The sequence below is a fragment of the Hippoglossus hippoglossus genome, chromosome 16 (assembly GCF_009819705.1).
Source record: "Hippoglossus hippoglossus isolate fHipHip1 chromosome 16, fHipHip1.pri, whole genome shotgun sequence".
NCBI lineage: Eukaryota > Metazoa > Chordata > Actinopteri > Pleuronectiformes > Pleuronectidae > Hippoglossus > Hippoglossus hippoglossus.
Window position 1 is genome coordinate 8,762,766 of NC_047166.1, and position 27,769 is coordinate 8,790,534.

The window sequence follows — 27,769 nt, forward strand, 5'->3', positions numbered from 1 at the left end:
CCAACGTCTTGAGCCAATTTAACCTTCACAAACCACCCTGGCAAGAAAATAAACGGAATCTGTCACAATCTGGCTCAGACAGTGTGAAATTAAGTTTAAAATATACTGATTTAAATTTATTGAAATGATTTAAATTGTATTTAAATGAAACAAGGACATGTGAGCAAGGTAACAAAGAGTGAAAGTAATAACTGGGTGTGGGAAATACAGCACAGTACTGTGAGACTTTGTACTGTGAGGTTACAGTACTGAATATTATTTCTTCATTCTGTGAAGTAGCTTTGAAAACCTTGAAAGGAAATATATAAATATCTAAGTCATTAATATTACTATTATTATCATCATTCATTTGCACTACAACATGGATTGAAATGACATTGTTCAGACTTTCATGGTCCTTGGAAGATGATTCCTACTGATTTCAGTGATCCTCACCTTGTGGTGCAAATTTAGTTTTGAGTGAAATGCTTCAACAACTGTTGAATTTATATTAAACTTTTAATCATTTTGGTGACCCCCACCATTTTTTATCTAGTGCCAACATGGTCCAACACTTAAATAATAAAACTATATTTTTATAAAAATATGTCCAGCAGCCTCAGCTAGTGCGAGTTAGCATAGTTTCAGTCCATGCGACCTTTAACTTTGACCACTGAAATCTAATCAGTTCGTCTTTGAGTCCAATGAATGTTTGTACCAAATTTAAAAAGGTCTCTCTCGAGGCAAACAAGGGTTTTGTGAGGTCACAGTAACTTTGACCTTTGCTCCCAAATTACAAATCAGTTCATGTTTGTGTCCAAGTGAATGTTTTAACCACATTTGAAGACATTTCCTTAACGTGTTCACAAGAAAGGGACGTTATGCAGACAACCTGAAAACATGATTCCTCTGGCTGTTCACTTTCATGCTCAACATCAGTATTGTTACTGAGAGCATAATTGCATGCTGACATGAGCATTTAGCTCAAAGTACCACTTTGCCACAGAGCAGCTATAAAGAGGTGCTAGCTGGAGACACTTGGTCTTATTGTACAGTATGAAGAGAAAAGGCATCTGGCGTTAAACTCTGAAAAACTCATCTAACCCAGCAGACATCAGCAGACACTTGTTATCTGTCCTTGTGATGCTCTGTCAGATTTATACTGCAGCCATCTTCATCGTCTCACCCTCCTCAGGAGCTTTTCTCCGTCAGTCTATTCTTCAGCAAATGAACATGTGCAGGGATTGAGGTCAGACTGACTGACTGACTTGGCCAGTACATTCCATTGTTTTGCCATAAAAACTCCTTAATTGCCTCGTCTCCGTGCCGAGGGTCACAAAGTCTGTTAACACATACAACTATTCCAGTAACTGTAGCCGGAGATTTGAGGATTCACCACAGGCAAAGAAAGAGCCGATAAAAAAATATGCAGGAAGCTTCTTTCATAATTGGGGTCAGAGGCAGACACTTGCTTTAATCCTCGTCAACGCCCAGGTCACTGCATCCATCACTCAGACATCCATGCAACAGGCCTGGCCATTCATCACTCACTCTGGGATTTATTAGTCAGGCCTGGAGCTGGAGGGTGAGAGGTTAAATGAGGAGCAGTGCGTTAGCAGTTATCAGCATAGAGACGAGAGTAGGTGTCTCTAACCCCCACCCAACACACACCCACACACCCACACCCACACACACACACTCAAATGTTTAAATCAACACTGTGCCAGAGCATTGCTGCCGGAGCTGAAGTTCAATATAGAGCTATAGAAAATACATATGTAGACAGTACACACACACACACACACTAATCTGATAACACTTCCTGAATCCATGGTCACTTTCACACTTGCAAACATTCTATAGCGATCTGATCTGTACGAACCCAGCGCAGCACTCAGCGGGTGTCTAAACACGAACATACTTCTTCAGCACACTGCATGAACAGAGGACACGCTCACATGCTCAATCTGTCAAATATGGCAAGCGCACACACACACACACACACACACAAACACAACTTAGAATAAACAGGGCCACTACCAGCTAGCCGTCTTGCCCAGGGGCACTGCACCATGTCTCATCACTGTAAGCTAATGTTCAACACAGTGGTGGTGCTCGGCGTAGCTGCTGTCACTTTGGCTTCATATCCAGGTTATTTGCACGGCGTTCATTTAGACCAGGTTTCTCGTCACGGGGTCACCACTTATGAGGTGAATACCTTTTCTCCTGTCTGACGAATGCAGACAAAAATGCAAGTGATGCACAAGCTTTTACCCCCGTCTGCAGCTTAAAAGCATTTTCTGCTGCGCCCGTGTCTTTTACATTCAGCTAGAAAAACCAAAGGAGTCAGTGTGTGTCTGTGTGTAAGTGCTCTCTATCTCGCCAGCCTCAAATCCAAAGCAATTAGAGAGGCCAGATGGTGGGCTGGACTCACAGTAAATGGCTGTGCATTGACAGAAGAAGCTTGCTACAAAAATGAACTGTGACAAAGAGCCAGGATGACACACACATGCACACATGCACACACACACACACACACACCCCCCCACGCACACACGATGGGCTCATCGAGGACACACTGCCATAACCGCCATAAACCGACTGTCAATGTTCTGAGGACGTTAACAACACAACTTGATTTTTGTTTTTCGGTGGGGACACAGAGGGCGTTATTGTATGTTGACCAAACACGGCAGGTGCACACACACGCATGACCTCGCACATGCACTCACGGGCCACCACATTCATAGATAAACCTGTACACACAGGGACAACCCTCACCGTGGCCTTTTGTTAAAATTTGACCAAACCAGTTTGGTTTTGTCACAGTTCAAACAATGCAGCCTTTGAGAGGCGCTCCATTCAGCCAGTTTCAGCTTGGCCTGCACATTCCCCCACTGAAAACACAAACTGCCTCCCTGCAGGAAAACCACTGAAGCTACAGTGCAACATTCCTCGACTCGGTCCTCTCCTCGCTGCGTCTGTGCAGAATGTTTTCCCTGAGAGGTGTTCGGGGCCCCGGTGAGAATAATGATTATACATCTCGAAATGAGAGTGCATGTGCTCTTCATTATAGTCATGCTAAGGTGAAAAAATCTGAAACATGTGCCCTTTAAACTACTACAGCATGCTCCTTCATTCACCTGTTACCAAGGCAGCAAGTTAACTGCAGCCAACCAGGATACATATACAAATCAGCGATACTGGGAGGAGGTGGAGCTACAGCACAGCACAACTGTAACCGACAAAATGGCTTCTCATATTTCTGAGCTCAGTTTCCCATAAGCCCGTTATCGCACTTGTGTTGGCACAAACGCACAGATTTATCAAAGCTGAAACAAGACAAACAGCCCGACCAGGAAATGAGTGAGAAAAAAAATAGCAGCAGGTTTCTGTGTGTGGAGTGAGAATGATGGGTGACAAGAAACAGAGGCCACTTCATAACCCAATCAATGAATCTATAAATCTAATCAGTGAGAATCAATGACTGGCGCTTCAGTTCAATCCGGCTTCTCAATCATCCACGATAACCCCGAAGTGTTAAAGAGGCGGAGGGAAGACGAGGGGAAACAGATACCACACGCTGCAACGTTGGGACATTTGAAAACTCAAGAAGTCTTTAATAGCAACCAAATACGAAAAAATATAGAAAGACTTGACACAAAATAGTGACAACTGTAATTCGGTCTTTTTTTAAAAAACAAAAAACAAATTTAAAATTAAAAAAAGATACAAAAGAGAAAAACACCTTTTACACAGAGCAGTCAATAATAAAAAGCACATTTTGGGGTAAGACTTTTTTCGACGTGTGTACAGTTCATTTGTATAGAAGAAGCACATTTGCCAGTTTTGGCAGCAATCACAGCGCAGCAGTCATGAATAAAGCACTCAGAAAACATAAATTATAAAGCACTGCAAAATAACAGAAAAGAGGAGAAACTGTAATAGGAGAAAATAAATTCTTCATGCTTGCCGTCACTGAGAAATACACAAACGTGACACCATAAATTAGTAATTTTCCTCTGCTACATATTTATATATTTATACTATGTACACAGGAAGGTTTTCTCTTTTTGTTTTCTTTGACGAGTGAGATGGGAAACGTTAAGGCTTTGATTAGTCATCAGATGTGTGGAGCCGAAGAAAAAGCAACAGTATGTGGCTTTCTGGTTAAAAAAACATTGGACAGTTTCACAATTTAACCTTGTGCTAGAGCCAAGACCAGTATCGTGGATTTCTCTAAAAGCATTTTGTCTGATAACTTTTACTTGGGTGCAGAGGTCAGTGGCAAGAGTGTGTGTGCGTTTGTGTGGAGGTGGTCGCGGTGCCGCAGGTGGCAGTGAGAAAAATTGAAAACAGACGTTTGGAGCCGAGTAAGAAGTTGAGGAAATCTAAAATGAATCCTGCAGGAGGAGGAGGTCAGCGCAGTGGCTTTTTAAAATTTTTTTATAGAGGCTTATATCTCATGTGTAGAACAAAAGTGGGACGGACACATGAGAAACTGTTTCCTAAAAAGTCTGTTGCTCTGACAGGAGGTGAGAGGTGTGCATCCCTGAATGTATGTGGCAGCCTTTGTTCTACTTGGTCAATGTTTTGAAAACGGGGTTGGACTATTTGCGGGAATGGAGAGCAGCGGAGCGGGGAACGCATCGTGCTGCAATTCTTTCCACTCTAACAGGACACAGTATATGTCCTGACGGAGCCACTGGGCAAGAAGGGAAAAAAGTTTGTGTGTGACTCTGTGTGTTTGTGTGCAGCTATGCATGCGTATTTGTGTGGGCTTGTGTCAGGAGATGGCAGAGTTGTCAGGTATGAGGTGTCTTCTGCACAGTTTGGCTGTGGGAGTGAGCATAATGAGAGTGACTGAGGTTTTTTTTGTGTGTGGGCGAATGTTTCTCTGCATTCTGCGGATGTGTACGTACAGTACATATGTATATGCACAGTGTGTGTGTGTGTGCATGTGAGTCTTCCAAATGCACAATAATACCCCGGTTTGCCAGGTTTCCGTGGTGACAAAAGGGTGGCTATTCAGGTTACAGCCCCAACGTCAGAGATAGAGATGTCCCTAAGCCCCAGAGCATCAGGAAAACACACACTGACAACTACACACACACACAGAGCCAACAAACAGACCATCTCTAGTGTGGTTAAAGTTTTGAGTACTGTGTGTATTTCTGTATTGTGCAGGGCATCTGTCAAGGAGAGGGAGAAGCCAATTGTGCAAAAAAAAATAAATAACTGTGCTTGTGTGGAAATGCAGGCAATGCTATCTTGCACATAAAAAATATACAAGCATATATTATTTTAGGCTTCAGGTAAACTAAGCTCAGTCAGTTCAGTGTGTTAAAAACAACCAAACTGCTGAGGTACTCATTAAAAGTTACATTCTGAATGCCCTCTGAGACATGTGGCCTTACGGGTTCTTCATCACCACTTCCACAGCACTGGCAACACCGGCTCCATTGATCTGATATTTACATTTTTCATAAATATCCACATTTTCACGAGAAAAATAAAAATGCTTACATATATAGTACACAGATACCTGACACCAAAATGTACATACAGCAGTTTTGTCCCTTGTCACGATTTTTTCTTTTTCTTACCCCCCCCCCAAGTATTACCCTCATTACACTCTTTGCAGTGGTGACACACACAAGTGCAAAAATAAGTAATGCATTTTTATTTTGAGTGGTTGCGACAGATCACCTGTGTTCAGTAAATGTACTGTACCCCAGTTTGACAGGAGCTGCATTTATGTAGAAACTAAGGCCATTAGACAATAATCCTGTTGAACACACCGGCTTACAATATGCCAGACGGTGCTCAACCACTAAACGCTGTCTCTATTTTTGTCGTCTGCCTCCTAGTCTCTCTCCACCTCTCTAAAGGTTAACAGCCATCACAATGGCAAGCGAGGACTGTCCAACTCTATTCACGTCTATAGTTCAAGGGTAGAAACAGCCGTGATAAGAAATGCGGGCAAGTGCAGTCATCCTTGCCCTTGGCAATGGGTCACCCTGCGTTTGACCTCATGACCTGCAGCGCACGGCAACCCAGATCTTTGCTGGGCCACCGCAGAGGTCAGTACAGTCATCTCGACCATGCTCCCCCCCTAATTCCCAGTGGGTCAAAGGGGAGTTGATTAGAGGTCCAGGGAAAGCGTGATTAGAGGAGCTGCAGTGGAGCCTCTCTCCAAGATTGTCCATCACAGTCATCCAGTGGCAGATACAGTGACGCACGCACGTGTACACACTGAGCCTCAAAGACGGCGGTGCACAGCAGCCGCAGCACAATGTTTCTTTGAGTCGGCCTCAGGTGGCTCGTTACAAGGATAAATTAACAGTCAGGGAACAATCAGCCCCGAAGCTGCATCGTAAAAGACTTGTTCCCTGCTTGTTGCCTGTGAGTCAATATGACTCCCATAGCTTTAGTGTGGACGCAACCTTTTATGTTTCCCGATCAATTCACTACATTTAACAACATCCGCTAACGGAAAGAAATATTACACGACCTCATTGAAAATCTATCGAAGCTGACGCGGCCACACGTTGGAGGTGGGGTGGGGTTATAACGACTCCTCGTATAGGAGGAGGTGGTAAGAGTCTGTGCGGTGGAGTGAACATGGCCACTCCAGGTGGATTAGTCAGTCCTGGCATGTCAGGGCAGGCTGGGCGGGAATAGAGTAAGTGGGCCGTTTGACACATCAGGAGCAGTAAAATACTTCCCTGGTCTCCGTGGCCCTGACCTCGACACTGCCCCGGATAAATCATAAACTCCCCATAAACACTGGGAGAGAGGGGTGAAGAGAGGGAGTGATGGAGGGATGATAGAGAGATTGAGGTGGGAGGAGGGTGCAATCGCCACGTCATAAACGATAAGTGGTGGCAATCTGTTGGTCCCGGCTAAGCGAGCGACTTCACGGCTCATTACCAATCAAGCCCCTCCTGTCAGGAGCGCTCCGAAGAGACAGGGACGAGGAAAAGAAGAGACGTGCTCCTCTCCAGTCCTCCTGCATCCCTCTCTCCATCCCTTGACCCTGTCACATTGGCTACATCTCACTCCCTCATCTCTTGTTTTCCATCTTTTACCTCCAGGCACGGCACAAAAGTTTGCATTTGAATACCTTGTTTAGAACATGGTTCCAACTCTGCAAACTTACTTTGTTAAAATCAGCCGCCACTGCATTTGTGCAGCAGATAAGGGTCAAATATTGTTTTTTTTAAATTGTGTGAATTCAAGTGTCTACTGTGATGGATTGCTGCCGTTGTTTTTATTTTTTTAAGTTTGAGAGGAAGGTGGAGAGAGTGGAAAGGAGAACTCGCCAGCAGACGTGAGAAAACACATTGTTCTCTTCTCTAAAATCACTTGATGGTTACTGTCTAAACCTTTAGATGTTTTTCCCACAAACCCATCACTAGCTACTAACTACCAACCAGCTGTCAGAGCACAACGCATTACCAAAACAAAAGGTTTCCCACAGGAGGCAAAACTGAAGTGCTTGACAACCCCTTCTAAGGTTTTGGTGAAGATAAGAGTGAATATGCATGTGCGATGCCTCCTCTATAGCAAAGCTTATATCATGATTCCATTATTTTCCTCCTACACTACATAGTTTCACTCCTTTAGTCTGTCGAGGGTTCTTGTCAGTGTCCCAGTGAGAGCGATGAGCAGAAGTGGTGGGAGACAGGTTGTTTCTTTTCTGTTTGATTTTCACCTCTCAGGGACCAGACATCAGCAACACTCTGGGGCTGCGCTGTGATTAATAACAAGATATATTTAAAATCAATTTTCAAAAATAAAAGTGGAATCATCTTCTCGTTTCTTTCAGACAGGAAACCACAAAATCTTCGGGAGGGATCCTCCATCACTCTTTTTTCTCCTCTTTCCGTCTCCTCCTCCTCCTCCTCCTCCTCCTCTATACGTAAACTGCAGTCCGTGAGATGACGGAGCCATCCCGCTGGGACTCCATGTCGTCATCCATGTAATCTCCGATCATATCTTCCTGGTCGTTGTGTGGGCGGAGCTGAAGGATGGGGGCACCTCCAGTGAAGTTGTCATACCTCTCCTCGTCCTCCAGCTCATCAAACTTCCTCCTCTCTGCGTCATCTAATTCATTGCTCAACAGGATGTCTTGGGCGGTGGGTGTCGTGGCGGCGACTTCAGGCCGACTTCCCATGGTGAGAGGCTGGTGGTGGTTGTTTTTCTCTCCGAGGGCCTGGTGGGACGAGCTCTCGTTGTAAACATAGATGGGCCCGTTGTTGTTCCCGCCCCCCACGCCGCCGGTTCCCGCACCTCCGCTCGTGCCATTCTTGCTGGCCTTCTTGCCTCCGCCAAATATGCGCGTCTTCATGTCACTGCCGCCATTGGCACGGTAGCCCTGCTGTTGCCTGCGGCTACGGGTGACGAGCACGGCAATGAGAGCGGCGACCAAAAGGAGGGCCAGCAGGGAGCCAATCACAGCTCCCGCCACCACGCCAGCATTGGATGGGTTCACTGTGGGCTCTGTAGGAGGGAGGAGAGGCGGGGAGGGAGAAAAGGGAAGAAAAGGAATATGGTTGAGAGAGGGGTGGAAAAAAAGAGAACAGTGTGAAACACAGAGAGAGGGCAAGGAGAATAAAAGAGAGAGCATAAAAAGGTGACACAGGAAACGGTAATGTCAAGGAAAAACGACAAAGGGGAAGAGGAACAAGGAGAGAAAGCAGGGGTTGGATGATGTCAGTGGTGCTGGTCTGAGCTGGACTCAGTCAAGTGTGTAAAAGTGTTGAGGTGTCAGTACAGTCAAGTGTGTGGGTGTGTGTGTGTGTGCGTGTGTGTGTGCGCATGTTTGCTGAGCTTCCTGCTACACTGACATTTCCTCCTCTTCCCTCAGAGCTGCTCCTGTCCCCATTCCCACAGCCACGCCACAACAACGTCTCGGCCACGTTGCCCCTCGTGTTGTCCTTGAACAGCGAGGGTCTGTCAAAGGGATCAGCCACAAATCACACGGTAGGGCCAGGGGGGGGAGGGGGGTGCAAGACGCGCACGCACACACAATTTCTGAAGGAGCGGTAAATGTCGTGCGCAAGGCAGAACAGGTGGAGGCCATGCAGGGGAGGTTATGATGGATTGAGGAAGGGAGGGTGGAAATTGGATGAAGAACGTGAGGAGGAGGAGGAGGAGGAGTAGGAGATGGTAGCGGGTTGAGTGAGTGACAAAGTGACACAGCGGAATGACAACTCCTCCTGGAAGCCATGAACAAAGAGCAGGGGGACAGACTTGCACCCCTCTCCGCTCCTGTCAACCACAGGCACTGCTCGAGTGCACGTCAGTCCTACACGTGTGACCATTTTTACTCCGGCTCCAGTGAACACACAATATAAAAGAAGCCATTTAAGTTCGTTTTAAATCACACAAAGGCTTTGTTACAGTGCAAATTGGCTAAGGAAAGTGTGAATACAATCAGGGCTCCGCCATTCGACACACAGTGTCTCTGGCTGCGTCTGTGGGTTAAAAAAAACTCCAGGGAGAAGTAGTAGTGTCTAAATCAGGCTTGTGAAGACATCCCATATGACTTGTCAGGCATATAGTGCTTTCTCTGAACTCGCACTTCCCATTCCCTTGACATCTTTCTGCAGTGATATTAGAGCAGCATTTCAAAGCAGGTATTTGGCCAGCAAGAGATAGGACTGCCTTTGTAGACAAGAGAACCCACAGTTCAGACTAAGGCTTGGTATTGTTTGAAACTTTTGAATTCATGGTGGCTATAAGACGCCTAAGTTTCAGAACTAAAATTAAAGTTGTTTTTTTTTACTATAGAGAATACAGTTATGTTTTTGTACTAAAGAATTTTCTCCTATTTGTCAAAACGAGTGCAGTGCAGTGTTTGGAATGTGTTTGTTTGGCCCGTGGTGAATCTGGTTGCAGTTTTCTTTCTGAAACAGCCGCAGCGAGTAAAGACCTGCTGCAGGAATCAGTCCACAGAACCCTGAAGCTGCTCCGCCGCTGCTGCACGAAGAGCTGTTCGACCGCAGAACCCCGAACTGGAGAATCAGCTGTTGTTGTCATGAACACACTGTTGTTGTGATTGACGTAGTTGAGTCCCAGCGCTCTGCTAGTCATCTGTTTATTCAAAGTTTATTCATATTATAATATTGATACATTGACCGAAGTCCAAATTGCACCAAATTTGACACTGCACTTCCTTGTGTTCTTAAAAAATACAGTGTGAAGCCAATAGGATGAACAGTTCTCCAGATTTGCTGATATTTCTGGAATTAGTCGAAAGACAAACATCTCAAATTAATACGTTTAGTTAACAGCAATATAGAACTTTGTATTAAAACAATAACATTAGAACTACAGTGCAAAAGTTAGCTAATTTATACATCTGATCAAAATGACCGCAGCCACACTGAGAATCTAAAGAAAACACTTAGGACCAGCTGTCAGTACATTGCAGCTTTCACTCTGCCCAGTTAATAGACAGCTCCTGAGTGAAGCAACTAGAAAAATGCAGCGTTGCTACTTTGCAAAGGTTTTTCGGGGGCAGGAGTTCAGGGCTCTAAGTGCTTTCTGGGACTCGGAGAACTCCCCACAGACGGACCCTGTGGCCGTTTTACCCATGTGGTCATCATCTATAACTCAGCGGCCAGGGAGCACGGCTCCAACACTGCCGGAGTTGAGGGTCGACTCCACCCAGGCTTGCTTTCACTGTGATGTGACGCACCTTGAATAAATATGTACACCAAGGAAATAAGTCAGGGTAGATTAGGTATATTAACTAGGAGGGAGGGAGCACTTTATAACAGCTTAGACTTTATTCTATCAACTGTTTCTGTAATAATGTGTCTCTATCACAGAATAATTTTAGCAGAGGGGAAATTTTATGCAAGAATGAATATTCCCACTTTTACAGGGTTCAACTCATTAAAGTTTGGGTCTGTATGTATACATATATTTTAGTTTTTTAATGTAATAGTATTATTTATTCTTTTCGTATAAATTTCGGGATATTTGGATGCCCCAGAACCAATAAATAAAAGTCAATCCCTGGCTGAGGAAGATTTTTGGAAAAACATATCCATTAAAGTTTTTTTTATCTGTAAGTGTTCCTCCTCACTTCGGGCTCGAGCTACACATCGAGACTAAAGAAGCTGCAGTGCTGAGCAAAGAAGTTTTTAATTTTAGTCCATGGTTGAAAGTGATCAAGGACCCTTAGCTAAGCTGAACATCCAGCTTCCCTTTCCACTCTCTGCACTTTCAGGAGCTGCTGCAGAGGATTAACCAGTCGGCGCTGCGTTGGAAATCCCTGCCTAAATTTGAAAGTGGCGAATCAGCCCGGTTTTATTGTCATTCCCATTTGAAATCCAGCAGAAGCCAGCCCCTCTTGTTAAATGCACAGAGAGCTGACAGAATTACTCTTGTAACACCGATTTTTGTCAAGAGAGAAAATGGTAGTCTACCGCTGTCTACACCTGTGCTCCGCTCTTCTCTTTATTTCTGCCTCTCTTCTCCTCCACTACCCCCTTTCTCCATCTCTGCCGCCACTTCACCAGCTGTCTGCTGCACACACTCCGTCTACTCCAAATCCATTTTCCCTGCCATTTGTATTTCTGTCATATGTTACTTCTCCCTGCTCTCCTCCTCCTCCTCTCCGCTTCACTTTCAACATATGCCTGGGGAAAAAAATAATAATTTCATGTGGGTACATTTCCCTCTTTCTTTCAATTTCTACAGCCAGCCTCCCAGGACACTCTCTCTCTCTCCCCCAAGCAGCGCTAATCACCACTGTTCACACACATGAGAGCGAGAGCTAGCCCTCAGTGTCCACTTGTAACAGGAACACAAGAAATGCATTATCACCTCGGGCAGCACGGAGCTCTGGCACATGCAACGTGCCAACAATCTCTCTGCAAACTTCAGAGACGGATGATGCTCCGCCATTGTCATCGCATCAAAGGGAATTACACTAAAAATTAAATGCAAATTCTCCCTAAATTCCACCCAATTATTTTTAATGCGTCGTTCCAGTCTGTTCTTAAGTGTCTCAGAGTCTGTGCTGGTAAATCCGTTTGCGAGTGATAATTCATGTTTTATTCTACCCTTCTGGAGACAACACTTAAAGATTCAAGAGCGAGATGTAAAGGAGACACCCCTGGCTCCCAGCACGGGGGCCCACTACAAACCCAGACACATCCTTAACAAAGCACCAGTGGAATTTATTTGAGTGGGTGAAAAAAGGACATCCCACAAACACATGCTGGTGGATGAGCCAGCAGAAAAAGCTTCAATATGCATGCTGTGTGGATAACTGGGGGAAAAGAAAAACAAACATGTATAACTACACACACAAACAAACACACACCCCTCCCCTCCCCAAACACACCCAGACCATACTGTGGAAGCCATAAAAGAAAAAGCATGTTTCTTATGAAGTCACATCCTGCATAACCGTAAGCTCCAAATGACCGCAAGTAATGGGGGAGATGGGGCAGAAGTAACATGTACTGCAGCCTCCCAAAAAACACATGCATGTCTCACACACACACACACACACACACACACACACACACACACACACACACACACACACACACACACACACACACACACACACACACACACACACACACACACACACACACACACACACACACACACACACACACACACACACACACACACAGGTCATCAGCGGTCTGACGCTGGGTTAGGCTGCACCTAGAGCGTAGCTTAGTAGTATTCTGTGTCAGCATGTTAAGTTATTGAACAGAGCTGTGTGTGTGTGTGTGTGTTAATGAGGGGTGGGCAGGGGGCCCAGTTGTAGGCTGGAGGGAGACTTGGCTCCATCAGACCTGTTCTCTGGCGGTTTTCGCATGGCCGGAGACACACACTGACTGACACAGACAGATGCAGACACACACACACACACACACACACACACACACACACACACACACACACACACACACACACACACACACACACACACACACACACACACACACACACACACACACACACACACACACACACACACACACACACACACACACACACAAAACCCAGTGGAGGAAAGGGTCAGAGCCCCTTGCCCTGTAACTGCCTCCTTGGATGAGTCTTAAAATGGGAGAGAATGCACCGAATTGAGAGAAAATCTATTTTCCGTTGAGCTGAACAGCCCTTCAGAGCATGTGGGGGATTCAATTGGGGGTATTTAATGTTTTTGAGGTTCAGCTAAGATACCCTGATGTGAGGAACGATTGGAAGGAAAACAAGACAGAAGATGGAGGGAATCTGGGTTAGCCACACAAGAACCCCACCGACAGGAGCCTGGAATGGAGGGATGGACGGACGGAGGGATGGAGACTACTAAGCAGTGATTAAGAAAGAGCTACTGGTATTTAAGAGTTGAGCTTAGAGAGAGAGGGAGATAGCATGGCTCGGAGAGGGGAGAGAGGGAGAATGCTGGGGGCAGGAGTCTCTACTCTGAGCAGGGAGATCAGCGGCAGACTTGCGGAGGCTGAAAGACAACCTGGGAGAGATAAGGAGGATGAGGAGAGAGCATATGCTAACTGAGAGGACGAGAGATGCAACGGAAAGAGATAGAGAGGAAGATAAATCGAAGGAAAGAGAAGGGGGGAGCAGGTTAGGATACATTTGTGTGTGACTAAGCAGCAGGATCGAAGATGAGGGGAGGAGAGGCAAGGAGAGGAGAGGACATCCATCTCCCTCTCTCTGCCTCCCGGTGCACGGGACAAGACTGAGGGCAGAGGACACTGGCAAACACACACACACAAACACACTAGTGCGTAGATTTGTGTGTGTGTCATGCAGCTGTGGGGTAGAGGGGAGTGGGGGACCTGCTATGGAGCAGGTGCTGGCCATTTCACGCCTGTCGGCCCTTCTTAGCCCTGTTTGTCTACACGCATTCGCATTAGCTTCCATCTGGAGTCATTCCACATCTTTCTCTCGCTCCGTTTCGACTATTACGCTCTCTTTCGATTCTGTTAAACCTAAACTGACTCACTCCCTCGCTTTGCGTACTCTCCGTCTTATACTAACACCCGTCCGTGTAACACTCGCCGGTTGCCTTGCTCACCTCTTAACTGCCTGCGAATTTAGCTCACATCTTATCCTCCCCCTCTGCCTGTGAGTAAGAGAGGAGTGGGAAGGAGGGAAGAGGTGGTCGGCTGCAAGAGAACAAGACCAGATGGAGGAGGGAGATGACAAGAACAAGGAAACTGTGGGAAGTTGAACACAGGAAGAACGACCAGAAGAAGAGGAGGGAGAAAAAAAGAAAAAAAAGGAGAAAGTGGGACGAAGAATGGGAGAGGAGTGGAAATGTAAAGACAGAGTGAGAGAGGAGGGGATGGTGGAGTGAGCAGAGAAGCAGCCAGGAGCTGAAGCAGCAATGGGTGACTGATCCGCTCTGAGAGGCTTGGAGACAGACGGACACACACGCTAGGCTGAGAGATAGTGGAGGCCAGTAGTAGTGGAGATAGGATGCAATGGCACAAGATACCCATGGGAGTTTTTAAATGCCGTCAGCATCCGCTCTCTCCCTCCATCCCTCACTCACGGCTTTGCTCCCTCCCTTCTCTTGAGTGTGAAGACATGCTGGCACCAACTTATCCTGGTGCACGTTCGCTGGCTTTTTGTCTAAAAGCAGCAGCCTCCATCCCCTTCCCTCTGCTCCCTGGATCTTCCCTGCTTGTTGCTTGTAATACGCAGCAGGGGATGGTGGCATCTTTTGTGCTAAAGAAGCCAGCCACGCTACTTTGCAGCAGTACACAGTGGCCCCAGAGGAGTGGTGACGCACGCTGTGGCACCATGAGGAGCCAAGGGACTTGAAAAGAGATGGGGAAGAGGAGGAAAAAAACTGGGGAAAAAGGAGGGACTGAGCAAGAGGACAAGAAAAAAAAAAGGATGAAAATTAGGGCAAGGAGGAGCTGAGTGGCTCTTAAAATGTAGCCACCAGAGATATGCACTTTTCCCCATGATGGGCGGGGTTTGCCCCAATGTCAGCAGGAAATAACTTTTCTGAAATGGAAAAAGTGGAAGGGGAATGTATTTTGTATGAAATGCAGAAGTGAACCCTGTTGACCAGGACAGCTTCAACTATTGTGATACAGAGTCTATTTGTATCTCTATATTTGTATATCTGGATAGTTTCACTCCATCGACCCTTTTCCACACCTGCTTACATCTGGCATTTGTCTGCCAAGGAAATGGATTTAATCGGGATTCACTCCTGGTAAACGCAGGTTTAAATCGGCTCGATAATTAACAATAGAAATGCAACACCGGGTGAACCTACTAATTTGGCGAGACAACGAAATGAGAGGGACTCCGTGCACATGACGCTGAAATGCAAACTCCTCTAGTGGCAATGGGAATGAGTCTATCGCCTTTTTTTAGCGGGTTTACCCACGTTTAAAAAAACCTGCACATACCTTCTAACTTTTATGTAAAATAGATACAAGACATATACACACGTCACACACACCCCCACACACACACACTGCCTCAGCACAGGTCTACTCTTAGATAAACCCAAGGCAGCACTTACATCCACTTGATTTTTAAGTCAGTGTCGTGAGTAAAACACGTCACTTACTGATTGCAGACTTATCTTCAAGACATTGACTCTAATGAACACTGCTCATTTGCTTTGCTTTAGTCTCTGCTGTCATTAGTGATGGCCAAGGATACTGCCGAGAAGCTGCTCAGTCGCTGTTTTTGATCATGACTTGAGGGGGGAGCGAAGTGCTCTCTCACTCTTTTTAGAAACAAGGGAGAAAAGCAAAAATGAGCGAGAAGGATCTTCTCTCACAATGTGAACCACGACTAAAAACTTGGCTTTGTAAAAAGCCATATGACGTACAAAAAGAGGATAGACAGAACTTGGGTACTGCCGAACCAAAGAAACTTTGATAATACAGTGTTAGTGAGTGCATGTGAAGATACACAGAAAAAAACGACATGCATTCTTAATACGACTCAGAGAAAGTCAGATGAAATGTTGAAGGGGAAAGTACAAAAGGGCAGAAGTGCACACGCTTACACACTTACTCTCATCGACAGATATACGCACACCACGTGGACAGAGCAGCTGGACCCTCTAGCCCTAAACTAAACAGTCCCAACACCCAAGACAGTCCTCAGCAGAGTGTTTGCGCGCGTGTGTGTGTGTGTGTGTGTGTGTGTGTGTGTGCATGTGTGTGCGATGGAGATCATGTGACATGTGAGGTGCACCCCTGGGGAAAGACATGAGAGCAGAGCACAGCAGGAAATGTGTAGCATGTGTGATGGAAGCACTTGGTTCCACTTCATCAGCACAGAGGATATATGAGTTTTCATATACAACCCAGGTGACAGTTTAGATGATGAACAAGACCCAAGTGAGCCGCAAGTGTTTTTCATTTCACTTCTGAAATGTTCCACGGCTTTACAGACACATTTACTGAGCATAATCTATACAATTTACAATTCATCTGGACATTTGCAACTTGTGTGAATTGGACTGTGGCTTGGCTGTAATGCGTTTCGACCACAAGTCACTAGAGATGTTCCGATACCATTGTTTACACACTACGTGTTTCAGCCGATACCGAGTACAGATCTGTTACCAGTGCAATTAATAAAAATAACAACTTATATAAATAACATATTTTAACAGCTGTAGGCTACTAGACCAGTATGGAAGTGATGACTGCCGTCATCGTTGTATGGCCTGGTGTCAGGTTAAACCCCTGGAAACTGAAGTCTTTCACACGATACGCGTCACCATTTTACTTGTGAGACTTTCCACCGTGAAATATTACCAAATTGCTGATATCCTAGCTAGGTCTGGCTATTGCGTAACGTTACTAGAAACTATAATATACTTTAAACCAATATACTTTAATGACCTGGTATCACATCGGTAAATAGATTAACATACTCGCTGATCCCAACCCAGCATTTTTGGCAGTAACTGAGGCCGATGCTGGTAATGGTATCAGAACATCTCTACTATTCACCATTATCAGAGAAGTCCAGTTATCATTTTTGTGACTGCTACTTTCAATATGTAGCATTGAAAGTTTATTTCAAAATGTTATGTCACCTCCATCATGAGTATTTAATAACTTTTTTCGGGTTGTGTGCTTTTTTGTGCCCCCTCGACTCACCTCTGACGATGGCTGTGACCTGATCCCTGCTGGTCCCAATGCGGTTCCTGACCTCGCAGACAAAAGTGGTGTTGACAGCCTCGTCCACCTTGAGCACCTTCAGCTCCTTGCCATTGGTCTGCACCGTGTCTGGCATCACTCCTGACATTCTGCAGCCGCGGGAGTATATGTGCCATGGGGAAGAAGAAAAAGGAGAAAATAAACTGAGAATTGGGTTGTGGTCAGTTCAGCTTCCAGCAGAATGAGAGCTTTTAGACGGAATGGACGTTTACAGAAATGTGATGTATTGTGCTCGGTCATCAAATTCAGTTTCCTCCGTCCTCAAAAGCCAATCCATTATCACTCAGTGGAGGAAAACACAACGGGGACAGCCGGAAAATCTAAACTGCTGGATCCAGGCCAAAATCGCATCCAGTTAAAGACTGGTACTTTAGAATGGGAGGGATTTTAAACATGTTTTTACAGGAAAGGATTTTTAACATGTGATGAATTATTTATTTGATGCTCTCAAACTTAGCATGCGGTCAAAATTGAATACCTTTCATTTTTATTCATTGGTTTGACGCACTTTGTAACCTTGTTTAGATGAGTGAAGTTATTATTATTATAATATAATTTTTTCAGTTATGTTAATAGCTAATAATACTGAAAAGGGGGAGAGAGAGAGACTTGTATTGTATTGCTCATTATGCGTGGGTTAAATCTAAAGTCACAGAGTCCATTATGAGAAATTATACAGCTATCTCCATAATCAGAGCACAGGGTAGAAGTGGCAATAATAAAAGCGCTGATTACAGCTCAGTGGGCTCTTTGGACCTGAGAATGAAGGGCAAGAAAGGAAGGATGGGAGAAAAAGAAACAAGAGAAAGCCAGAGAACGTGGTAAAACGAGACCGAGCAAGAGGAGACAATATAGATTCCAGGAAGTGCTCTACTCACGTCTTCCACAGGACAGAGATCGGAATGGGGTTTCCGGTAGCTTGGCAGGTGAGCACCACATTTGTACGACCCACGTACCAATTATTGTCATAACCCTCGATTGTCACCTGAGGGGCGTCTGAGGGACGGAGAGATGAATGGCAGGAGGGAGGGAAAAAAATGGCAATGAGTTCAATTAGTCACCTCAAGGTTTGAAATAATGTTGGAGTGCGCACAGCGAAGGAAATAAGGACTGCTGGATTGTGTGTGTGGTGTCTTACATTGGACTGCGAGCTTCAACGGGAAGCTCTCTGGTTTAACCTGTGTCCGGTGGACCACGACACAACTGATGTCCTTCCCATTGTCTGCCGCTGTGGGAACCATGATATACTCGCTGGTCATCGTCACCGTGTTGTCCTTGCCCAATTTCGACACCGACGTCCCATTCCCGTTGGCCGTGGTCACCCAGGAGATCTGGGCAGCGGGTCGGCCATCTACGGACTCGCAGCGCGCCACCACCACCGGCTTAGTGCCCGCTTCCACTGTTACGATGGAGGCCGAGTTCTGAGGCTTAGCTGATGGACGGATGGACGGATTGATGTGAGGACGGAGGGTGGATGGAGAGACAGAAGGGGACACAGAGTGGCAGAGAGAAGATTAAGGGATGTAGAGATAGATAAAATGGAAATAAGACAGCTGAGGGAAAAGATAATGTGCACCATTATTGATAAACAATTTGAGTCACCAGTCTGGCTAAAGCAAATCCAAAACCTCAATCTCCAAACATCCTGTCATCCCGTCCCCCACTCCCCCACCCCTTTCTCTCTCCGCAGCCTAAACTGACAAACAATTATGAGCACCACAGCAAAACACACCCAAACCCTAAATCTTCTTTCACTTTTCCCTCCATTTCTTTAATCTACTCCCTCTCTATCCCCATTGATAAACTACAAGTGACTGGTCCAGTGCATCTCCATACACAAATTTCGACATCTCTACACGATTCCTGTCAGGCCTCCATCCCCTCTGCTCCATCTCATTCCTCGTACCTCCTCGACTGCCCTCTGCGATATTCGTGTGGGTTCACAGGAGAGCAGGAAGGACAGAAGCTGACAGCAGGCATGACAAGCAGCCAGATCAATACAGAGCCTGAGGGAAGGCAGGGAGGCATGATGCGTTGGAGGGAGAAGAGAGCGGAGCAGAGGCACTGGTGCCGGGCCAAGGTTAGACCAACGGTTCCATTGCATTAACAAGAACACAATTGATCTGACAATACCACTTAAAACAGCAATTAAGCCGAGCTGGACATGCTTTTAACCTGCAAACTACCTTTGGGGGAGGGAGGGAGTTAGAGAGAGACGGGTAGGCATATGGTTCTTTGCATTTATTCATACAGCATGAAGATTATGTATGTGACCTACCCAGCATGACCAGATAGGTGATGCCCTGCTCGTTGCCAATTGGGTAGGTGGCATATTCGCAGATGTACCTCCCCTCATCTGTCATCCTCACTTCAGTGATCTGGATGGAAGGGCTGGCCAGCTTCGGGGTGCTGGGTGAGAAGCTGACCCTGCCCTTCATAGGCGAGTCGGGGTAGTTGGGAGCAAAGCTGGGGTGAAACACGGCGATGTTGATCCTCTCACCCTCCTTCGGCTCGTAGATCCAAGTAACCTGTGGCAGAGCAGGCGCAGGGTCAGACGGATGGGGGACGCGTGCGGTGACGCAGAAGAACAACGGGCCTCGTTTATCGTAGGATTGATAAATGGATAAATGGAAAGCGTTTTGAGACATCCGCATTTTGCAGTGAACTCCACAGGGCAGTGTAAACAGCATTACAATCAAATAAGTGGAGCGGGTATGAATATGGATGTGAGTGTTTCAGAGGGAGAGACGCTCTCTAACGCTCTCTCTCTCTCTCTCAGCTGCCCTGCGTGGATTCGAGTAGAGTTGTGCACTTCCCACTTCATTGAGATGCGACTAAGAAGTGTTTCCATTACCATATTTAATCCCCTGAAGCAAAATGAAGCTTAGTATTGTTTGTTTGGAGAAATAAAACATTAAGCCTAAATGTGATAAAAACCTATTACTGCTTTAGGATTATTTCGGCGTGCTATGATTTGTTAGATTAAGGTTTAATGTGCAAAATAAACAAAGCACATGGATGTGTATTATCATTTTATTTCTATTTTGACTGTGGTTTCACACACCTGCAGAATTAGAGTGATGCATAATGGCCAAATGCTTGTGAAAGCAAATTGGAACCCAGAGCAATTTCAGCAAATTATTTCTTGTCAAGTCAGCAGAGAAAGTGACATTTTTATTGGAATTTCATTCCACAAGTGCAGTTTTAGGTTTGGTATAAAGAAGTAATAAAATCCGAAGTGAAAAACTGCATCCTGTCTGTGGAAACCTCACCATTGTGAGCTGAATCCCTGTGGCATCAGTGAAGGCACAGCGTAAGTTCACCGTCTGGCCAGGATACGACAACACCTCCGCCTCCACCTTCACTCGCTGACCTGCCGCTCCTAGAGGGAAAAAAGACAGAGTCATTAATGTCTCTGGTTTCTTTCATTTACAAACTAAGAGAAGAGACAAGAGAAAGCAGAGCTGAGAAATTGCACTGGTACAAAGCGGGCTGATGATAAATGAGGACAGTGTGGAAGTGTCTGGTACAACAGAGGACAGCATTAGTGAACCCAGGCAAGTAGGCCAGGAGTCTGGTATCTCTCCATGACTGTGCGTGTGTGTGGATGGAGAGGCTGATAGAAAAAAAGAAGGGGATTTGTGCTGGGTAAAAAAAACAGAGGGAAGCCAGCTCTTTTTTGCACACAGGTCATAAATCATCAGGATTGGTTATGCTTTTCTGTAGCCTGCCATTTGCTGTGCCAACACATTCCTGTGTAACTGCTAAGAGTCAAAATAAATATGCTTTTTTGGTGTGTTGTGTCAGTGGGTGTGTGAGAAACATAAAGAGCGAGGGAGATTTAGAGCGACAATCTTTCTGTGTGTATGTGTGTTTGTGTGCACGTGTGTAGGTGTGTGTAATCCAGGTCTGTGTGAAAATGTAATTACTTGTATGAGTAAGCGTGCATCAGTGTACGGCAACGAGATGGTCCCGGTTTTAAGTAAGAGTGGATTACCTGTAGAACTTCAAATGTCTGCAGCGGGGACCACATGTGCGAGCAGGTGTGTGTGTGTGTGTGTGTGTGTGTGTGTACACCAGTACCAATGAAACTATTTCCCCTGAAGACAAACAATTACTGGAGGAACTAGTTCCACCAGTTTGTGCTGAGCCAAAGCTGTTTGTGTTGAAACTAATGTGATCTGCAGGGCTGACGGAACACACACACCCACCCACACGAAACCCATAGGCTAGGAGATAAGAGGAAAGGGCAGCGCTGTCTCTCTTTTGACGAGCAATAAACATCACACCTTCTGTTCTCTGGGGAGATCTGAGATATCAATACAGAGGAAGAGGAGGAATGAGCGAAAGACTTGAGTGGGCAAGTGGAGGAAAAACAAGCCTTTCCTAGAATAACACCAGTTCTCCCAGGACCAGCCCAATTTACAACCACAAAACAACCCCCTTGTAGCCACAGAGGAACCTCTGGACAACCGCTGAGCAGCCTGTGGGAGCAGCAGAGAGCCTTGTGGGGCTGAAACAGGAACAGCTCACTCACTTTCTCTCATAAATTGAACATAACTGTGCAAATAAACAAAAGAATCACGTGCTCTCACATATTCATGAACTCATGATGACTTTATTGTCAAGCTCCTGGCTGGTTATGTTTTTGTTTTGTTTGTCTGTCTTTTATTTAGCAGGACGTAGTGAATTTAAGGAGACTGTGACGCAGCTAGTCACTCTACTAGTTACCTCTGTCTGTCCACATGAATTCACCTGAAGAAATAACCTTTAGGAATGGGAGTTGAATTTAAGTAGAGGGAGAAATAATGGTTTACTAAAACCCTTTGAATCAGGTTAATGGAAAGAGTCAGCCTGACATGTCATGTCACAAAGCAGCACTGAATTTACTCTGCTCCATTTCACTTGCATATGTGTGCAAATTCACACACATGCACAGCTGTTGCATCCGCACATGATGTGGGGTCAGAGTCGAGCCGGGCCCGGTTGTCTGTCATTCTGAGGCAATAAGAGCAGAGCAACACAGGTCAACTCCTGCCAGAGCTCAGATGAGAGACAGGCTGGCCTTATGAGACTCCACACAGCCCCAGGGAAATGAATATTACACACAAGACACACAAAGACGTGTATGCCCCCATCCTCCATCACTGTCCCCAGACCCAGCTCTGTAAACTCAGACTCTGTGATATTAAAATGGCAGAAGAGTCCGTGTGGACGTTCACGTGCACATACACTGACACAACAGCATTGTTGCATCATTTGAAATAGCAATTGTCAGTGTAAATATTGAGAGAGCATTGTTCACATTAAACGGAAGAGAGCAAGACGGGAGTTGGAGAGAGTCGGGAACTGAGGGAATTAGAGATGGAAGACGGTTCAAGGGTAAAAGTGAGAAGAAAGGAGGCGCGACGGAGAGAGGGAGGGAGAAAGACAGAGGGAGAGAAAGAGAGGGTTGGAGGGGAGGAGAGTGAGAACAGAAGCCTCGTGTCGCCGCTGCTCTACTTTACAGTAGCGCCGCTGCCTGCAGGTGACACACAGGAAACGCCACCGAACCAAAGACACGACGAAACAACAAATGCATGCACAGATAAGTGCCCTCTTTAACATCCTCAAGTAGTCAAATGTCACCATCCTCAGTCATGTCACCTATCATCATGTCTATAACACCCACAAGATGTGCACGCACACGCACGTACACACACACACACACACACACACACACACACTACACTGATAGCACTGCGACAGCCCTGCACAGTCCTCTCTGATCCCCTGCCTGGTCACGCTGACATTTCCATATTTCCCACCATTAGTCTGTGAAGAGGGAAAATGAATCAGAAAGGAAGGAAGGAAGGAAGGAAGGAGAGGAAGTGTGCTGGGGAGGATGGAAGGATGAAAGGAGGAGAGAGACAGGAGACAGCCTGGGAATGCCAAAGTGATGGAGGATGAGTGTGGAGGAGGGGGTGGGTGAAGTGCAAGGAAAAGTGGGGATGAAAGGGTGTGAAGAGAACGCAGTGCAAGGAATAGAGGATGAAAGAGGGAGCAAAAAAGAGAAAGTGGTGAGAGAAGAGGAGGAGGATCTTGGTAAGGGAGACGGTGTGAGCTATAAACAATGTTAACAGAAGACAGCTGAGGGACAAAAGAGAGGAGAAGAGGGGAAATAAATGTGAGAGAGGAAGTAGGTGCAAAAAAAAAAGAAGCGATGGAGAAACTAAAAATGGAGAAGTGTGAGGGGGGAGGGTGGCACAGGTAGAGGGAATCAGAGCGAGCAGAGGTGGATGAGGGGAAGAGCGCGATGTGCGGAGCAGCGACAGGCAGGGTAGTCTCCACACCTGACCTTGTGAGAAACCCCGTGGCTGTGAATAGAGAGAGAGAGAGAGAGAGAGAGAGAGAGAGAGAGAGAGAGAGAGAGAGAGAGAGAGAGAGAGAGAGAGAGAGGCGTGAATGAGGCATGGGAGAGAGAGAAAAAGGCGTGAATGAGGCATGGGAGAGAGAGAGAGAGAGAGAGCGAGGGAGAGAGAGAGAGCAAGAGAGAGAGAGCAAGAGAGAGAGAGAAAGAAAGAGAGGGAGAGAGCAACTAAAAAAAATTAAAAAAAAACACTCAAAATCCTAATTTTCCTCTACAGCCCATTTGAGCCAGCCGTGGCTTATAAAACGAACATACGCTTATCAGCCTGTCTGCCTGCCTCGCTGCCTGCCTGGCTGACTCTGACGCCTAATGGCGTTCATGTCCTCTGCCTGATCCCCGCTATAGTGCGAGAAAAGTGCGTCAGGGGGACACGGAGTGCAGGCCATCACCTAAAATATCTAATGGCCTTCAGAGCTCACTGACTCTGCCATTTCATCAGGCTAGAGGCGATGCACTGTCAGGTGGGCTAGAATGAAGCCTCCCGATTCCCCATGTTCCTGGAGATTGCTTCCCAGCAGTCCATTGTGTGTGTGTGTGTGTGTGTGTGTGTGTGTGTGCGTGTGTGTGTGTGTGTGTGTGTGTGTGTTTGATGAGATAGGAGGAAAATATGTGGGTGTGTTTTGCTTTGGCCTTTCCACTACGTGGCTGTCTCAATAAGCATTCTGCACTGTCATTATTCTTCCAAGTCTGTGCGAATTTCACCATCTCCATTACCGTCTTGTTGTTGTTATTGTTGTGACCACCCCTCTCCACTCCTGAAGAATAATAGCTTTGATACAGGCAGCACAGAGAGAGGGATGGAGCATCGCTGCTCCGTCCTGATGAAATCTGCCTCTACCTTCCTCAAATATTATCTGTTTTTCCTTGTGGGGGAATAACAATGAGTCCCACTCCACCTTTCAAACTTGATGACTTGACGTGCTGGAGTTTTGGACAGGAGAGTAACACTTGTAAAGTGATGAAATTAGTTTTCCTGATACCAGAAGAAACATTTTAGAAAGATTCCACGAGACAAAAAGTGGAAGTCTGTAAATTACCACTGCTGCAGTCCTGAGAAAAGATAATGTAAAGTAACTTAAATCCTCTTTGGGTTGACGCACAGGAATTAATTATCTTTAAGCTTTATTCAACATAATAAAATTCCATTTGTAAAAGGATTATCCCTTTTAAATGTACAGTTCATATGGACAGATTATCATGTTGCAGTGCCGTGGACTGCAAGATCCCATGAATGTCTGTGTCATCAACACGTTCACATTGTCACCATCGATCCGCTAATAAACAAGAACCCGAGTGTTGAAATTAGAGATGTTCTGATACAGATACCAGCATCGGAAATGCCTCGGATACTTCAGTGTGTAAATCTATGCATCGATCCAACACCATGTCTTTAAAGTGTATTCGTTTCACCAGGAGTAAACAGCAATTTTCTTTTCCAGATGTGCTGCACGGCCTGGTTGTGAAGCGTAAGCCGGAGCTAAAGCTAAAATGTCAGCTGTTTGGCAACATTTCACACTGGAAAAGTTACATGGCAACGTGGACCACATGCAAGACACAGTTTCAGTTTTAAGGGGTGTCACAGTGTGGCCAATTACAACACTAGCAACAGGCCATACAACAGCCATCACTTCCCTACAGGGTTAAAATAAGATTTATGTTAAATGCACTAGTATCGGATCCGTAATCTATTTCGATCAATGCACAAAGTCCTGGTATCAGAATCAGTTAAGGGAAAAACTGTATCAGAACTTGTTTACGGCCTTGACCTTCTATGTAAAGTGCCTTGAGATAATGATATTATGATTTGGCGCTATACAAATAAAATTGAAAATAAAATTCAATTGAACATAAAGGCAATGGATGATCCATCAGATTATTCATTGCCTCTCATTATAACAGCATGTTTTGTATGTGCACTGGCCTTGAATGCTAGTGATTTCTGAAGGAAACATTTTTTTCTTGGACACGTTAGACACAGAAGCCAATTCAATTCCTCAACTATTACTGGAGTTGGAGTTTTGTGCAGTGCAGTTTGTGTGTTTTGAGACGTGCACAGGTTGTGTGAGTCTGTACTAAATTGAGTTTAAATGAAACAATAAGTGAGATTGTGCTGACTTTCAGCTTTAAAGGGTGTTTGAGGGCATTTTCTTCAATGCCGCTCACCTCAGGTGTGTGACTCATACATCTTTTTATACAAAGCTCCAATTTTTCAACAGTGAAGTAGGACAATGACGGGGCAACAATTTCCCTTCTGTTCAGTTAATATGGTTATTAACACTCTACAATTGAAGCTGAAAGTAAGGATTTCACCCTCATAATAGTTTTAAATCCTTTGTCCTCGTACACAGAGCCCATGTAACAAAAAAATGTGAGCGTGCAATCTTTTATAGCTAACCTGATAATCCCTCCTGGAGAGCAACAGCTTTTTGCTTCACACTAAATCTTGAACACTGTTCCCTTTATCACTCCAGATACTGTAATATTGCAGTTTTTTGTGACTGATGCAACTGTAATTTTCACAGGCCTGTGCACAGTGAATTCGTCCCCGAGGGTCAGACCGTCTCGTACTGCACCATTCAGATGCATCTGAGCGATGACATTCAGCGCAAACCACCTGACCTGTGGTGTGATGACGATTGGGTGCTCCATCACTGCCCGATTCACAGCGTGTGGGAAACACGCGGGTTTGCAGCATTTTAGTTGCTGCAAAACGACGTAACCATTGAAAGTTTTTAGGTGATGTGACAAACTCGTAGAAGCTTACTTTGTCATTTGAAAAATGTGGAAGTTGTTCCAGACGGTTGACTTTCGACATCTTATTAGCGTAGCTGTAGCTTGTAAGCCCCTCACGTAACTGTTCCAGAGGTGACACGCACAAACTTTTACTAAGATTAAATGCACTTGTCTGAGAATAACTAATAATACTTGATATTGATTCATGGTGGGAAAAGTTGGTTAAAATGTCTTATTTCATGGGCTATTAGGGTTTTAATGCATTTAAAATAATAATTAAAAATTTAAATTAAACTGCAGCATTTGAATACTGATTTGGACGTTGATTACCTGGACAATGGTCAAAGCCTGGAAGCCTTAAGGTCAGTCTTAATTTAACATTTCCATTATTGTATCTAAACAATAACAGTGACACTGCTGTGGCTGCATGTCATGTCCAACTGCTGCTGCTCTGTACTAAGAGCTGTTATCAGCCGGAGCCTGGAACAGCACCAACCTGAACCTGCTGCTGCTGCTGTTACCTGACACTGTTTCAGCACCGGTTCCTCTGACCTTCACACACACACAGATGCACACACACACACACACACACACATATTGAGCCACACACTCCTACGATGAACGTGCATACACTGCACACGCACACACACATTCAGATGTGGTTACTTTGGTATGCAGGGAGCGGAGTGGGAATGCAGCTTAGCTTTGACGGGCGAGGCAGTTTGACAAGCCAAGAATAAAACTAGGAAATGAAGACTTGAGATGTGTTGTCTTCACATTGACCTTTCCACTGGACTCTCTATATGGGCTAATCGATAGCCCATGCTAGATTTAGAAATAGCCACTGTGCATTATGGAGTTCTCCAATGACATTCTATTATAATCCATTCATGATGCGATCTTCACTCGCCGGAGTCAAAAGCACCTAGGTCTGCACACTTGAAAGACTTCAAAGCATCTGCATGAGATCTTCACCCAAGAATCCACATAGATGTTTAATTTACTGGAAAACGTTACAAAGAAACCAGTGGTTGGTGTTACAGTGAGATTGCGTGCAGGAGACGGCAGGTAAAAAAACTACTGTGATGCAACAGGAGATGAAGAAAAAAAGGTGGCAGAAGAAGGGAGAGCTACATTTCACTTTGTTCACAGCGACGTGATGAAATATATGATAACCGACTCTGAAGACAAGTGTGGAAAGAGAAGGGGGATAGACACACAGGCAGGAGGCAGAAACGCATGAAATGCAACAGAAGGGGAGCGGAGGAGAAAAAGGAGCTTGGAAGGAGGGACACAGGGAGACATGAACAAGCTTCAAAGTGGCGAGGAGAAACGAACAGCTGGAGGATAAATCTGCACAGGGAGGTGTGTGTGTTTTGTAAATGTGTGTGTGTGCGTGTATACACATGCATCTGTATACTGATGCATATTC

General features: G+C 45.4%; 1 protein-coding gene and 1 long non-coding RNA gene across 6 annotated transcripts in view; one reads left to right on the forward strand and one right to left on the reverse strand.

The window, feature by feature from the left end:
* The window catches only part of LOC117776798 (nectin-2-like), an 82,402-nt gene that overhangs the window by 30,308 nt on the left and 24,325 nt on the right, over positions 1-27,769 (reverse strand). For 2 of the 5 annotated variants that reach the window (XM_034611098.1, XM_034611097.1), the window contains exons 2-6: positions 20,468-20,577; positions 19,474-19,723; positions 18,334-18,627; positions 18,074-18,191; positions 17,136-17,284 (exon numbers count right to left, since the gene is read on the reverse strand). In XM_034611098.1, the coding sequence (XP_034466989.1) occupies positions 17,136-17,284; positions 18,074-18,191; positions 18,334-18,627; positions 19,474-19,723; positions 20,468-20,577 (921 nt within the window). Of the gene's footprint in view, positions 1-7,729; positions 8,485-17,135; positions 17,285-18,073; positions 18,192-18,333; positions 18,628-19,473; positions 19,724-20,467; positions 20,578-27,769 lie in introns of those variants that run through there. The other 3 variants (XM_034611096.1, XM_034611095.1, XM_034611094.1) reach the window with 3 other exon arrangements.
* Positions 867-27,659, forward strand: LOC117776845. The gene is made up of 3 exons (XR_004616493.1): positions 867-4,933; positions 21,239-21,262; positions 27,650-27,659. It is a non-coding gene; the product is annotated as an uncharacterized LOC117776845 (long non-coding RNA).